At 38.8% G+C, this 15,634-nt stretch overlaps 1 protein-coding gene across 1 annotated transcript in view; it reads right to left on the bottom strand.

Annotated features, from left to right (window-relative positions):
• LOC105550434 (chromosome unknown open reading frame, human C1orf21) overlaps window positions 1-15,634 on the bottom strand; it is a 258,061-nt gene that overhangs the window by 34,214 nt on the left and 208,213 nt on the right. Inside the window, exons 4-5 of the mRNA XM_011995358.1 lie at window positions 8,571-8,647; window positions 1,211-1,271 (exon numbers count right to left, since the gene is read on the bottom strand). Coding sequence (XP_011850748.1) covers window positions 1,211-1,271; window positions 8,571-8,647 — 138 coding nt within the window. The remainder of the gene's footprint in view (window positions 1-1,210; window positions 1,272-8,570; window positions 8,648-15,634) is intronic.

Below are 15,634 nucleotides of genomic sequence, written 5' to 3'. Positions count from 1 at the left end.
AATAAATATTTATTTATGCATATCCAAGGAACATTATAGATTTAACTCTCATTTTAATTCATTATCCATCTCTATTCTTCACACTGATGACCTTTACTGGTCTTTTAATGGTGGCTTAGAAGATTATACAATTATTCTCTCAGCGGGTCCACCTCAAAGTGGGATCTGCTGCTAAATAATACTAATGAATTTAAGATGTCCTTCATTATCTTCCATTGAATGATATACATAACTTAGGAATTCATAAATAAACACAAAAATAAAAGGGTGACACAAAGTAAAAAGAAATATAAATTAAAACTGAAAGATTTCAAAGGTAAAATCAGCCTGTCATGCTTTAACCATAGTGTGATATGTTCTGAACTTAGGATTCCACTTTTCTTTAGAATAAAAAAAGTATAATACTTGGATTTGTAACTCTAACATTTAAAATTCACCCCTTTGAAGAGATGAATTTAAATTCTATAAGTATGTAAACTCTTAATTATGACCATATCCCATACTTCATTCCATTGATTAGCGCATGGCACACTGAGATCAAAACTGTGGGTTCAATTTCCACACAGATCAACTTTGTATCTTACTGTCAATATAAATCCCCACACACTACCAGAGAAGCAACTTGGAGACAATGCTTTGGAATCAGATAGACCTGGGATGGAATTCCAACTTGTCCACTATTAGTCTTGCAAATCTGAATAAATTACTCAAGCATTCTGAGCCTCAGTTTCCTTCTGTAAAATGTAGATAATACCTGTTGCAATACCATTATCTTGAGGTAAGTATAAATTGAATTAGGTATAACATGCTTGCAAAGAATTCAGAGCAGTGCCACACATAGGCCCTCGAGAGGTTTCAGCAGGTACTATGGGCCCCCTTGCTGTAGGAGGTTAGTGCAGGGCACTGGGTGCAAAATGACACGCAGTGGTCAGAATGCTCGGTCTAGGAAAAAAGACTGCTTATTGATTTCCAACTGACTTTACATACTTTAATAAGCAAGGATAGTCCTGGATCCTGAGAATCTCTATTATGCATTAAACATTCTTACATGCACTTTATTTTGGAAGGGCAGTGACTTTTATTTAACTCTCCACTCAAACCTTCACAAAAATAGCTTTATGACATAGAAACAAGACTGTTATTGCCCTCACATATGAAGCCATTACTATACTTCCCTTGAAACATGTAGGTTATTTATTTCACTTCTTACCTTTTCAATTTTTTCATCCAGCATTCTGAAGAATTCTTGTTGGCTTTCAGAGATGTGCATGCTGAAAAACAAAGGGTAGTTAAGTGCATATTTTAGTGTTTTGCTAAACCTGGTCTCCTCAAAGGAAAAATGCTGAGTCCCCAAACTTTGGGGAAGACATTTATTTATTGCAGACTTTTCCACTGAAATACTCTGAAGTTACATTAAGGATAAACAGTACAGTATTCCTGAAAATGTGTTTCATAATAGTCTATCAGTGCCTATGACTTAAAGGAAGACAATTTCCTTTCAATGTACAGATGCTATTTATAGTAACGTTACTGGGAGCTGCATGCCAAATTCTTTCTTCAGATACACATTTGTGATTTTAAAAAAAGCATGAGCAAGCAGCACATGGCACATTTCAACACTGTATTGAAAAGAAAAATAAAAAATAAAATGTATCCTAGTTATTGTATTGAAATATAATTTTACAGAGGTGGTCAGTATCAGCATGATCTCCAGCTGACTAGGGGTGTGGGCCGGTGGCAAACAAGCTGAGGATATACAGATGACCTGATATTACTCCTGAGCACGTTCTGCACTGGTGGCAGCAGATACACCTCTGAAAACACAATTCCACTGGAACATGGGAGGATGCATGTCTGAGTAGCACTTGCTCTGTGTTTCTTGTCCTATGACATTTAACAGCCTTCTTAGTGACACGGCTGACAAGGCTGGTGGGGACAAAACAAGATGGTAATGAGAGCAGGGATGAATTATAGATGGGAAGGGCATGGGGCAGTATAGGACTTAGTCTTAATGAGCCATGGTCTTAATGACAGTTGTTTCTACCTAGCAGATAGCTGTGGGTGTTCCAAGGAGGTGAAGGATGCTGGATAAGAGAGGTTATCACACAGAGTTTCCTTTAGTTACTATCAGCGCCTACAGGTTATCCTGTCTGAGGAAGGGGGTTAGGGGTGAACTCTGGAATGGCTTCTTCCCTTCATATCCACGTGTGGCGAAGAGCCCATTGGACGTACCCTTTAGCATCATGCCTTATCCTTTAGGGGCCACAAGGAGGGGCACAAGTGACCTGAAACGCTCCAGGCCTCCTGTGACAGACAATGGGGCCTGAGGCTCAGAGGAGGTTCTCCCCTCTGTATAAAAGCAACATTAAAATCTGTGAGCAATGACATTAACTCGGCTACCAAAGGAAAACAATGATATATCTGATTCCCCTAATCGACTTTCATGGTTTACAAAGCACTTTCACGTATATCATGTAATCTTACTGCCCTTTATCTGATCATTCAAATGGTAAACATTTTGTTTGGGAAACACACCCTCTCTTATTGCAGGTTTGAAAGGCAGAACAAAATCTGGGATGATGAGAGTACATTAAACTGTCTCCTCTCTGTAAGATACTGGACAGAAAAGTCAGTTTGCATAGCTGAGTTTTCCCAGGTTCCTCATGTTTTCACTGTCTCAAGCACCAAACATTTTTTATTTGAGCCATGTTGGATACAAATCTTTCTAAATTTCATATTCTTATAATAGAGGATCTCTCTCATAAACATTTCTTTTTTTTTTTTTTTGAAATGGAGTCTCACACTTTCGCCCAGGCTGGAGTACAGTGGTGCGATCCCGGCTCACTGCAACTTCCGCCTCCCGGGTTCAAGCGATTCTCAGCCTCCCGAGTAGTTGGGACTACGAGCGTGAGCCACTGCGTCCAGCTAATTTTTTGTATTTTTAGGAGAGATGAGGTTTCACCACGTTGGCCAGGCTAGTCTCGAACACCTGAACTCAGGTGATCCACTCACCTTGGCCTCCCAAAGTGCTGGGATAACAGGCATGAGTCACTGCGCCCAGCCAGATCTCTCTCTCTTAATATAGGTACCTGGATAGATAACCATATGTATATGTTGCCCCAGAAATGTTGCCCTAGAAAATACTCCAGAGACCTCATAAAAAACGGCATTTTTAGGATTTGACGTTCATTGTGGAAACTCACTGGTTGGAATTTTTAGCATATATTGCCTTGAATATAGCAGGAGGGCAAAAAATATTTCTTAATTAATTGACAGAGTCCCCCTGTTGAAGTTCATGTGATTCATGACCCCTTGCTGAAGCAGCAGAGTTTGTCAGCATGGGCGATGTGCAGGGCCTGAGTCCTCATCTATAAAACCAGGGCTGGTCACTGAGGTCCCTTCTACTGTCTATGATTGTCACTAACTTCCATTAGCTCCTTTATTTAAATACCACAACATGAAAACTGTGACATTTGGTCAGTACTCATACATATGCACACGAGAGGTACAAGAGGGGCCATTTTTAAACAAAAGTAACTCTGCAAATGTATCTGCCACCTCTGTGATCAAGAATGCCCTTATCACAGGGTCGGGATCCCTATCAGGAGTTTGAGACCAAAAGTGGTGGCTAAGGACCTCGGGATGCTTAACCTCGGGAAAGCAACCACAAAACTCTCAGTGATTTCAGTTTTGTGTCGTCCCATGATATAGAAATGCTCCTGCGTTTTCTTTGTCTAAGAACATTAGAACATGCCTGCCTGCTTGTGCCACATTTTATAACTCATGAAGAAGAGTCACACACCAGACTGAGTCACTCTCTTGACATCTTGAAGTACAGTGCATGGGTTGTGTTAGAAAAGATTGAATGGAAGGGAGGCTTTGTTACTGTCAAAGCCTGATGCGCCAGACAGGCTCCTCTAGATAACCTGCATTGTCACTGGAAGTGTGTCAGACATTGCCGGGGGAGCAAATGCCCACACGGGTCACCTGTGCATCGTCTCAGATATGGTGTCATCTGAAAGCATGAGGCCTTACTCTGCTGTTCTCCATGGGATTGTTTCAGAGAGAAGAAGAGAAATCTCTTCAATGAGACAGAATTTTTATTCTGATGAAATAAAAATTTCGCCGTATCAACTGATTCCCGTCTAGATAAACATGGGTCCCCTTTTCCCATGTGGAAGAAACTTATCCACACAGTGGCGTGAATACGTGTTTACCTTCAAGAGTACAAACTGCACTGTGGAAAACAGTCCCTGCATAACGACTTGATTCTAAAATCCTTTCTGATGTACAATTTGATGATTTTGAGTGGGGGAGATGAGGAGGAAGAGCTCACTGGCTTTTCTACCTTTTTTCAAGATATTAGAAAGGGATCACTGAATTGTTTATGACTTAAGTTTATAAAGGATGAATAATTGATTCTAAGATTCACTTACAAAAGATTCATTGGCATTCACTTACAAAAGCCGGCACATTGGTACCTGACTTAACCAATAAGGCTTAACAATTTTAGTAATTCCTACTTCTCTCCGGTAACTCAAACTCAACCTTGGAAAACTCAATGCACCACTGGGGCACTCCCTGTGGCACTTAGTGCTGGCAAAGCTCTTGTGAGTTAACTCTGCACCCTCAAACACTCTTCTTCCTGAGACTTCTCAGCTTCATGGGACTAGGGATGACAATAGGATGGCATCTTAATGCAAAGTAAACAGATTAATGAATGACGGGCAAAATGGGTTTTAGAGTTAAAAGATTTGGGGCTTTCACTTTCAGTGTCTTAAAAAAGTAAAATCTACAAATGATAAAAAGCTAAGCACAAAAGTATGAGGAGGCAAAGTCCTAATTCCCTAATACCTCGCCCGTGAAGCATGGCAGAATAAGCCACCCTAAAATACGCCCACTTTGGCATAAGGACTATTTTGAGCTAAAGGTAACTGAAAGCAGCAGGTGCAGGAGGGGAATTCTGACCTCCTCTTTTCTTCCTGAAAGGAGGAGATGAAACTCCCATGTGAACAGGGAGGAGGAAAGAAACACCAGGAGGAAAGAAACATTCTCATCACCAGAGACAGGGAGTCAAGGCCAAGAGAATTCTGTACTAAGAGACTTTGTTAAAATAATTCTTTTCTTCCTTTAGTCTCCCCACATATTTCAGGTGCTTTTCCACAACTGTCTCTGTTTGTTCAACCTAGTATACAAATATGTGGGTTTTGTCACTTCTTGGGTCTTCATTTTTCTATAGGGGCTCCCATGTATATGTAGAAATTGATATTTTTTCTCCTGTTACATCTGTCTCATGTCAATTTAACTCTCAGGCCCAGCAAGAAACCCTGAGAGGGTCAGGGTAAAGTTCCGCCTCCCCTGCAAAAACGAAATGCAATTACCAGCTGGGTCCCTGGTAAATCTTAGCCTGAACACAGTTTTTCCTTCATGATCATCATTATTTTTCAACTGGACCTCAGAGAAGCAGATTCATCCTAACCCTCATTCTGTGACAGACTCCTACTAGTAGTTCATGCACAGCTCACTTTTATTTATGTTGTTATTTTGTTTTTTAAAAGTAGTATAATAAACACCTGTGAAACCAAAATAAAAAACAAAAGCAAGGACCTTGACAACCACCCATAGCTGACTCCATGTGAACTCCCATCCATGTGTGTGTTCCCACAACCCAATGTAACTATCACTCCCTCACTTTGCTTTTACATAGTTTTAATGCATCTCTTTGTGTGCCTTTAAAAGACAGACTATTTCAGTTGTTTTAAACTTTACAGAGTGCATCATGTTCTATGTAATTTTTCAGGACTTACTCTTTTCCTGTAATATTAGACTGCTAGGGCCCATCCAGTATTGTGCATCGCTGCTGTGCATTTGTTTGAACCGTTGACTAATATCCCATTGTGTGACTATAGTGTAGTGGATTGACGCAGACTCCTGTTAAAGGCATTTGGGTTGTTTCTGATATTTAAGGCATTTTTACCAAGTGCCAGACAATGCCACAAGCAGTGGGCATACCCTATTTCATTTGTTCTCCAGCCCCACAAGACAAGATCTTTCACTTCCATTTCTCTCTGAGAAAACTGAAGCTCAAAGACAGTAGATCACTTGACTGATATCAAATGAAAGCATTAAATGAAGGTATGAGGATGACATGCCTTCAATGGTGGTATGAGGATGATCTGCCTTTATGGTATGGGACTGTCCTTCCACTTATGGGGAAAAAGAAGTCTCATCTTATTTTATGCATCAGTATAGTAAATTGATCCCGCATGTCAGCAAGTAGGAAAAGTAAAACTCTTCTCTTGGCCCTCCAGAAAGATTTCTTAATTGAATTCCAGGAATCCGATGTTCTGATTCACAGTTTGAAATACATACACATATGTATGTAATGTGTGTACACACACACACACACACACACACACACACAGAAGCATACTGCTGTGGGGAAAACAGAATTTTCTCCTCTGAAAGCTTCAGCACAAGTCAGTCTGTGAAGCGTGCTGCTTCAGGGTGTCAATGTTAAGTAAGTATTCTTTCAAACAGAAAAGAGAAATTCTCCTCCGTTCAATCTCTCTTTATAACTCTGAGATAAGGGAAGCATTTAAAAATAGCATTTTTCAGATATCCTGGATGATAAGGTGGTTTGGCTGTGTTATCAGATATCTGCTGTCCCCAAAGGCAGATAAAGTAGATGTAAGTAATCAGCAGTGAGGTGGGCTACGGAGGTTGTGGCCATAGCACAACATTTACCTGAGGGTGAAAACATCAGCCGCATCATTACACTGACATTGTAAATGGTAAGTGGATTTTAACATGTCCAGTTTTCTTTGAAAGTAAAAATTAAATGACAGAGCCCATTACCTACCCCCTGAGGTCTCCTAACTGCGACACCACAGTGGCCATAGCTGCGGTGATTCCACAGACACTGAGCCAGGGAAAAGTGATTATGTATTAGGTAATTTTTGTCACAATTTTCTGGAAGAATCAGAGACAACATACTTTCTTCTGCTTATGATTTTGATTTATGGGGCTATTGATACATATATGTAATAGTCAAATTTATTTTGGGGTAGGGGCGACTGTGTCAAATGTACCAGTGTCATCGGTACTCTCAAGAAATTTGTCTCCATTTAAGTGAAACACCAACAGAGATTTGTAGCCTCTGGGACAACACAGCCTCTTTGAAGGAGAGGATAGCTTCAAAGTCATACAAAGTACATTTTATCATTAAGGTTAGAGTCAGTTCTAGAACAATCTAGAAAACTACTCGTTATTTTTTAACTTTTGAACGTGCAATGACCTTTTAAATGAAACATTTAGGGATAGTCATCTGTTGGTAATCAACAATCATATTTTCAAGTTTCTACTATAAGTGGGAAAATGTATTAGGTACTCTACAGGTCTTCATGTGATATAATCTTTTTCTTCAAGTTAATTTTTTTTCTTTTCTTTTAAACTTTCCAATTGTGATACACCTAACACACAGAAGACATACAATGTTATTTGTACTTTTTTTTTTTTTTTTTTTGGCAAAATAACAATTGAACATTCATGTAATTACCAGCCAGATTAAGAAATAGAGCCTCTGGTTCCATTGTCTTCCATTTGGTCAGAAACAACTAATATTCTGAATTTAATGCCTTTTCATTTCCTTATATATCTTTATTGTTTTACCATATACTAATAAACAATATATGCCTTAGTTCTGCTTTTTTGACTTCATGTGAATGAAACCATATGTAGGCATGTACCACTGCTTACTCTACTGCCTCATCCTTACGAGATTCCTGCATCATGATGTGTGTACTTATAGTCACTCATTTTCACTGATTTATAGTATTCCCACAGTTTAGATGCCACAGTTTAGTTACCCATTATATTTTCAATGGACATTTGGGTTTTGCCTTTAAGAGCTTTAAGAGCTTCTTAATTTTAATACTGTCATATTAATTAATGATTTTCTTTAAGAACTACATCCTTTGTGTCTTATTCAAAATTCTTCCCCACCTCATGGTCATAGTGATAGTCTGTTTTCTTCGAACTGACCTACAAAGTCAGCTTTGTCATGTATTGTAGGTCTGTTTTCTTTATTCTGTTCTGTTACACCAACCCACACTTTCTCAATTACTAAAGCTTTATATTAGATCTTGATTATCTGGTAGGCAAAATGGAATTCACTCTGAAAACATTTTTAGCTTTAAAAACAATGCAGCTGTTCCTTGGTATCTGTGGGGGATTGGTTCCACAACCTCCCTGCAGATACCAAAATCTGCAGATGCTCAAATCCCTGATATAAAATGGTACAGTATTTGCATAACCCCCACACATCCTCCCATATACTCTAAATCATCTCTAGATTACTTATAATAACTAATGAAGTGCCTACACATCACTTCATTCATATGAATTCAACATAGTACTTGGTGTGCGGCAAGTTCAAATTTTGTTTTTTGGAACTTTGTAGAATTACTATTTTTTGAATATTTTTGATCTATGGTTAGTTGAATCCACAGATGCAGAATCCATGGATATGGAAGCCCGACTACATAAGGAAAACAGAAACTAGAACTTACTTTGCTCTGGGTTGATGAACTAATCCCGGAACCTCTTTATTAGTTTTAAGTCTTACATTTGAGCTGGCACTTTTTTCCTGAAACACATAAACACACACATGTAAAAGACAGGATTAGAATCCACAATTAAACAAGTGTATGAGTTTTCATCACAGAAACGTTCAATCTGTTTGGGGCCCTATACTATGGCTGGTTACCTCACAAGGGCAAAAAAGTCCTTGCAAAGATGACACACAGAACAGGCAGAACCTGCCAAACAGGGAGCATTGCTATGAAAAGAGAAATCAGCTTTATAACAACTGTCACTCTGTTTAGAAAACAATGTGCAGTTAATATTTAATTCTTTAACACTAATAGTAATGAATGAAAGAACAGAAGATCTAGTATCAAGAGAAACAAAACAGCAGCAATACAATCACAGCCTTTGTTCACTTGCTCAGGTTAACTGACTTCCGTGCAATTTATTTGTAAAAGACAACTGCATTTACTGAGATGTAGTTTGCTGAAGGCCCTAGCTGTGACAGGAATAGGAACATGACTAAAACCCACAACAAATGCTGAGATTGAATTCAGTTGAGTTAATACAATTCAATCTTAGCCTGTATTCAAGAAACACTTCTTTGGCTTTTAGCCCGATCTAATATCTTATTCCCAATAACTGGCCACATGGGAAGGAAATACTCTCAAATCTTAAATGCTAGTATATCAGTAAGGACATGATCTCAATGAAAATACTGCTCTGTGTTTTTCAACATTATCTTAAAAAGATATTCAAGGTAATTTATAATTTGCTCATGAAACATACCCCTGAAATGAAAGGAAAGACCACTCTGAACCTATGTAACAGGTGACTATATACACTTGAGGAACTTGACATAAGGCCACAATTAAAGACCAAGTCTAGAGTGAGGAATAAAAACTGCCATGGGCCGATGCAACATTCTCATCACATGCAGAGTGATGTGGGATGACACATAAAAAAGATGGTCCCCAAATGAGCTCTTTTTGAGGTCCTATTTCTCCTAGCACAGCAGAAGCCACCTAAGTCAGTGAAACTCCAATGACTTACACACTCTGGTTGTTTGTTATTAACCATCAAACATGAGCTTATGTGCCTATCATCAGTACTCCAAAAAAATATGTGATTTTGTTTGTGTTCTTTTAGGAAAAGAAACAATCATACATTTCTTGCAGTCTATCTTACCTTCTTTACCTTATACTAACTTCAGAATGTTTTCATGAACATCTAAGAAGGATAAAACATATTGTTCTGTCTATTGACGTATGCCAGGGAATAGCAGATGAACACTCCTAATCTTTTACACAGCAGGTGGGAGAAATTAGAAAACCCGAATGCACTCACATCAGAAGGTCAGGGCCCATGTCCTTTCTTTACCACATGGGGTAAGAGGCCTGGCACTTCATGGGAGGCACTCAGCAAATACTGGTGAATGAATGAACGATGTCAGCAAGTCATTCACTTTTTTTAAAAATTTAAAGGTAAAAATAGCTCAAATGTAGTCTCTTTGTAGGACTGAAGACATAGGTTCTTTCCAAGTTGGTCCTTTTCTCCTTTAAATCTTAGGTTATCTTAGATTAAACACTGAAAATGTACAAGACCTTACCCTCTTTCTCTTTCACATAATTTCCACAACTCTTTGAGCTTAAAAGAAATGCACATTGCTGAGGCAGGAAAGTGACTTCTAATTCTAAAAATGCAAAGGATATACAGTGGTATACTATTTATATTCCATTTATTTAACTGTACCCTTGAAAATTATGTTGCCTCAGCAAGTCTTTCTTAAAAACCCATTCTGTGGTTGCTAAGTAAGGAACAATCTCCCCAAACAACAGAGGCTCAATGGACAAGCAGGACTGAGAACAAGCCGGCCCTCAGTAACGCATCACTCCCAGGAGTGTACTTCCAGGGCCAAAAGTGAGACAGAGGCAACAGGAGGAAAAGCAGTTTTGGATTTCCCATATAATTTCAAAAAAACTTTCTTCTACTATGTGTTTACAATGTGTTCGCTCAGTTTCACAAATTTTCACTCACCAAGACCAGTAATAACCACTCACTGAGCACTTGCTGTAAGTCAGGCATTATTCTAAGCACTTACACATATTAATTCATTTTAACATTCACAAATATTTCTACATATTAACTCATTTTTATGCCTATAATACCTCTCACAGATGGGTTCCATTATTATCCCCATTTTACAGATGAGGAAGCTGAGGCATACAGAGGTGAAGCACTTACCTGAGACCATACAAGCAATAAGCAGTAGCACGGGGATTTGAACCCAAGCAGTGTGGCCCCAAACTCCATGCTATTCGCTACTAGGCCAGCATTTCTCAAACTTTTTACAGGCACATGTCACCATGCCTGGCTAATTTTTATATTTTTGTAGAGATGGGGTTTCACCATGTTGGCCAGGCTGGTCTAGAGATCCCTTACCTCACATAATCTGCCTGCCTTTTACCTATCAAGACCCTTTTACCTATCTCCAAATTTTGACACATTTCATTGTACAACATAAAAAAATCCCATTTGTTAAAATCACCATCAATCTCATCAGAAAACCATTGACGGAAGCTGTCAAGCTCATGGTAGTGAATGTAAGTTTTCCAAACTTCCAGATTTTGCTTAAAGTTTGAATTTTATCAATGGCAAGAGATACTGTCAGTTATTTTTCCTGAAGTGTCAGGCTCTCTCATTCTTTTTTAAGAAAATGATTTACCAAATACCAGGTCTGAATATCCATAATTTATCTGCCAGAGATACATATTTTTAAAATAGAGATGATGTCCCATAAAAAACAATTCCTAGTTCAGCTTTCAACTCAATAGACTACAGAGGTTCTTTTCTCCATGATAACCATCTAACTTGGACATGCAGAAGAAATGCTTTATGCATACTTCCCATTTCATCACACAGGCTATTAGAAAGATATGCATCCAGAGTCTCAGGATACAAAATCAATGTACAAAATCAATGTAAACCGTGTCCGGGCACAGTGGCTCATGCTTGTAATCCTAGCACTTTGGGAGGCCGAGGCAGGCAGATTATGTGAGGTAAGGGAGCTCCAGACCAGCCTGGCCAACAGGGTGAAACCCCATCTCTACAAAAATATAAAAAATCAGCCAGGCATGGTGACATGTGCCTGATCCCAGGTACTTGGGAGGCTAAGGCAGGAGAATCGATCATGACCTGCACTCCAGCCTGGGCAACAGAGCAAGACTCTGTCTCAAAAAAAATAAAAATAAAAATAAAAAAAGCAAAAATCACTAGCACTCCTATACACCAACAACAGTTATGCCAAAAGCTATTAGGAATGCAGTCCCATTCACAACACACACACACACACACACACACACACACACACACAAAATACCTAGGAATACAGGTAAGCAGGGAGGCGAAATATCTCTACGAGAACTACAAAACACTGCTCAAAGAAATGAGAGATAATACAAGTGGAAAAAACATTCCACGCTTATGGATAGGAAGAATCAATATTGTTAAAAAGGCCATACTACTCAAAGCAGTTTATAGATTCAATGCTATTTCTATTAAACTACCAATGTCTTCACAGAACTAGAAAAAAACTATTTTAAAATTCATATGGAACAAAAAAAAAAGAGTCCAAATAGCCAAGGCTATCCTAAGGAAAAAGAACAAAGCTGGAGGCATCACGCTACCCAACTCTATGCTACAGGACTACAGCAACCAAAACAGCATGGTACTGGTACAAAAACAGACACATAGACCAATGGAACAAAATAGAGAACCCAGAAATAAGGCTGCACACCTACAACTATCTGGTCTTTGACAAACCTGACAATAACAAGCAATGAGGAAAGGATTCCCTATTCAATAAATGGTGCTGGAATAACTGGCTAACCATATGCAGAAGCTTGAAACTGGACCCCTTCCTCACGCGATATACAAAAGTGAACTCAAGATGGATTAAAGACTTAAATGTCAAACCCAAAACTATAAAAACCCTGGAAGACAACCTAGGCAATAGCATTCTGGACATAGGAATGGACAAAGATTTCACGACAAAGACAGCAAAAACAACTGCAACAAGAGCAAAAATTGACAAATGGGATCTAATTAAACTAAAGAGCTTCTGCTCAGCAAAACAAAATGAAACAAAAAACAAAAAACTATCATCAGAGTGAACAGACAACCTACAGAATGGGAGAAGAATTTTGCAAACTATGCTTTTGACAAGGTCTAATATCCAGCATCAATAAGGAACTTAAACAAATTTACAAGAAAAAAAACCCCAAACAACCCCCATTAAAAAGTGGACAAAAGACATGTCTTCTCAAAAGAAGACAGACATGCAGCCAACAATCATATGAAAAAAAGCTTAACATCACTGATCATTAGAGAAATGCAAATCAAAATTACAATGAGATGCCATCTCATATCAGTCAGAATGGCTATTAAAAAGTTGAAAAATAACAGATGCCATTAAGGTTGTGGAGAAAAAGGAACACTTATACACTGTTGGTGGGAGTGTAAATTAATTCAACCATTGTGAAAGACAGTGTGGCGATTCCTCAAAGATCTAAAAACAGAACTACCACTTGACCCAGTCATCCCATTACTGATTATATACCCAAAGGAACATAAATCATTCTATCATAAAGACACATGCATGCACATGTGCATTGCAGCACTACTCATAATAGCAAAGACATGGAATCAACCCAAATGCCCATCAGTGGTAGACTGAATAAAGAAAATGTACGTATACACCATGGAGTACCATGTAGCCACAAAAAAGAATGAGGTCATGTCCTTTGCAGGAACATGGATGGAACTGGAGGCCATTATCCTTAGCAAACTAACAGAGGAACAAAAACCAAATATCACATGTTCTCAATTATAAGTGGGAGCTAAATAATGAGAACACATGGACACATAGAGGGGAATATCATACACTGGGATCTATTAGAGGGTGGAAGGTGGGAGGTGGGAGAGGATCAGGAAAAGTGACTAATGGGTATTAGGCTTAATACCTGGGTGACGAAATAATCTGTACAACAAACCCCTATGACATGCATTTACCTATATAACACACCTGCATGTGTACCCCTGAACTGAAAATAACAGTTAAATAAAGGTGTGCATACAATCCACAACATTTTATAAAACTAAATAATTTTTACTGCTTCATTGAGGGCATTCTTAAGTGAAAACAGTGGTGGAGAATACAATGACTACTAATAAGGTTTGATGCCAATGCCTTGGTTTAGGCTAAGGCACCAGCAGTTTACCTTACTGTTGCCGTTGCAGCATCAGTGCATATGTTAACACCATGAAAAAGGCAAATAGCCTCTTAGTATCATTAGGAAAATGGCTTCAAGAATTCCCTGAGAAAGTCTCAGGGCCCCCCAGACCACACTTTGACCACAGCGCCTCTCTATTTCTTTTGCACAGAAAAGAACTATTAATTATTTAATTATGCTACATGCCTTAGTTTTAAAAACAAATATTTAACAGCCTTATGGGGGTAAAATTTACATTCTATAAAATCCCCCCACTATAACTACATGATTAAATGATTTTAGTAAATTTATAGAGCTATGCAGTCATCACCACAATCCAGTTTCAACAGAGTGCCATCATCCCAGAAAGCTTCTTTATCACCATTTAAAGGTCATCTCTGCTCTCATTCATAATGCTGGGCAACCACAGATCTGCTTTCAGTCTCTAGAAATTTGCCTTTCCTAGATTCATATCATGAAATCACACAATATTTAGCCTTTTTGCCTAGCATTTTTCACTTGGCATAATGTTTTTGAGATTCATCCACATTGTAGCATATAATAGTATTTTACTTATTTTCATTGCTAAATAATATTCCAATGTATGGATACACCACATTTTGTTCATCTCCCCATCCCTTGATGGACACTGATACTGTGTTCAGTTTGTGGTTATTATGAATAGCAATGTTATGAACATTCGGATAGAAGTCTTTTTGTAGACATGTTTTCAAGTCTCTAAGGTAGATTCCTAGGAGTAGAACTGCTAGATTACATAGTTAGTTTATGTTTCATTATTTAAGATATTCCAAACTGTTTTCCAAGGTGGCTGCACCATTTTATATTCCCATCAACAATGCACAATGGCTGTCGTTTCTCCACATCTGCACCACCAACACTTGGCATTGTCTTTTCAACTATTGTCATTCTAGGTAGTGTGTAGTGGGATCTCATTGTGGGCTTTATTTATTTGAAAAATATGACTTTTTAAAGCTTGTTATATTGGTGTATCCTCCAGAAAATCAACCTTGGGAGCATGTGTATACTTACTGGTTGGCTGCATTTGCATAAAGAAGTCTGTTTTACATTTGTTTATAAACATTTAACTTCTACTTTGGGATTTGTTTGTTGGGAAAGCATAGTTTTAAAGAGACCTGCAAAGAAGAAGAGGAAGAAGAGGAAGAGGAAGAAGAAGAAGAAGAGGAAGGAAAAAGAAGAAGAAGAGGAAGGAAGTAGGAAGGAACAGGAAGAAGAAGAGGAAGAAAGGAGAAGGAAGGAGAAGGAGAGGGAGAGGGAGGAGGAGGAGGAGGAGGAGAAGGAGGAGGAGGAGGAGAAGGAGAAGGAGGAGAAGAAGAAGGAGGAGAAGGAGGAGAAGGAGGAGAAGGAGAAGGAGGAGAAGGAGAAGGAGAAGGAGAAGGAGAAGGAGAAGGAGAAGAAGAAGAAGAAGGAGAAGGAGGAGAAGGAGGAGAAGGAGGAGAAGGAGAAGGAGAAGGAGAAGGAGAAGGAGAAGGAGAAGAAGAAGAAGACGACGACGACAAACCAACAGGGCTGGAAGGAGGAGGAAGGAGAAAGTGGTGGGAGCAGTGAGACATGCGGTTCACTATCAGAAGCAGCTCAGATGGAGCAGACCCAGCAGAGGGGGCTGAGAGCCAGGCAATACCTGAGGTGCTCCAGAAATAAGAAAAGAGAATTAAATTGCGAGATGACAGATGAAGTAACTAAGACATTGTTTCTCTTAGCAAGAAAAAACTATTTTGATGGTATTTGACACTTGTGAC

This window comes from Mandrillus leucophaeus, unplaced genomic scaffold, assembly GCF_000951045.1.
Source record: "Mandrillus leucophaeus isolate KB7577 unplaced genomic scaffold, Mleu.le_1.0 Scaffold484, whole genome shotgun sequence".
Classification (NCBI taxonomy): Eukaryota; Metazoa; Chordata; class Mammalia; order Primates; family Cercopithecidae; genus Mandrillus; species Mandrillus leucophaeus.
Note: the sequence above shows the minus strand (reverse complement) of the source record. Positions and strands in the feature narration are given on the sequence as shown.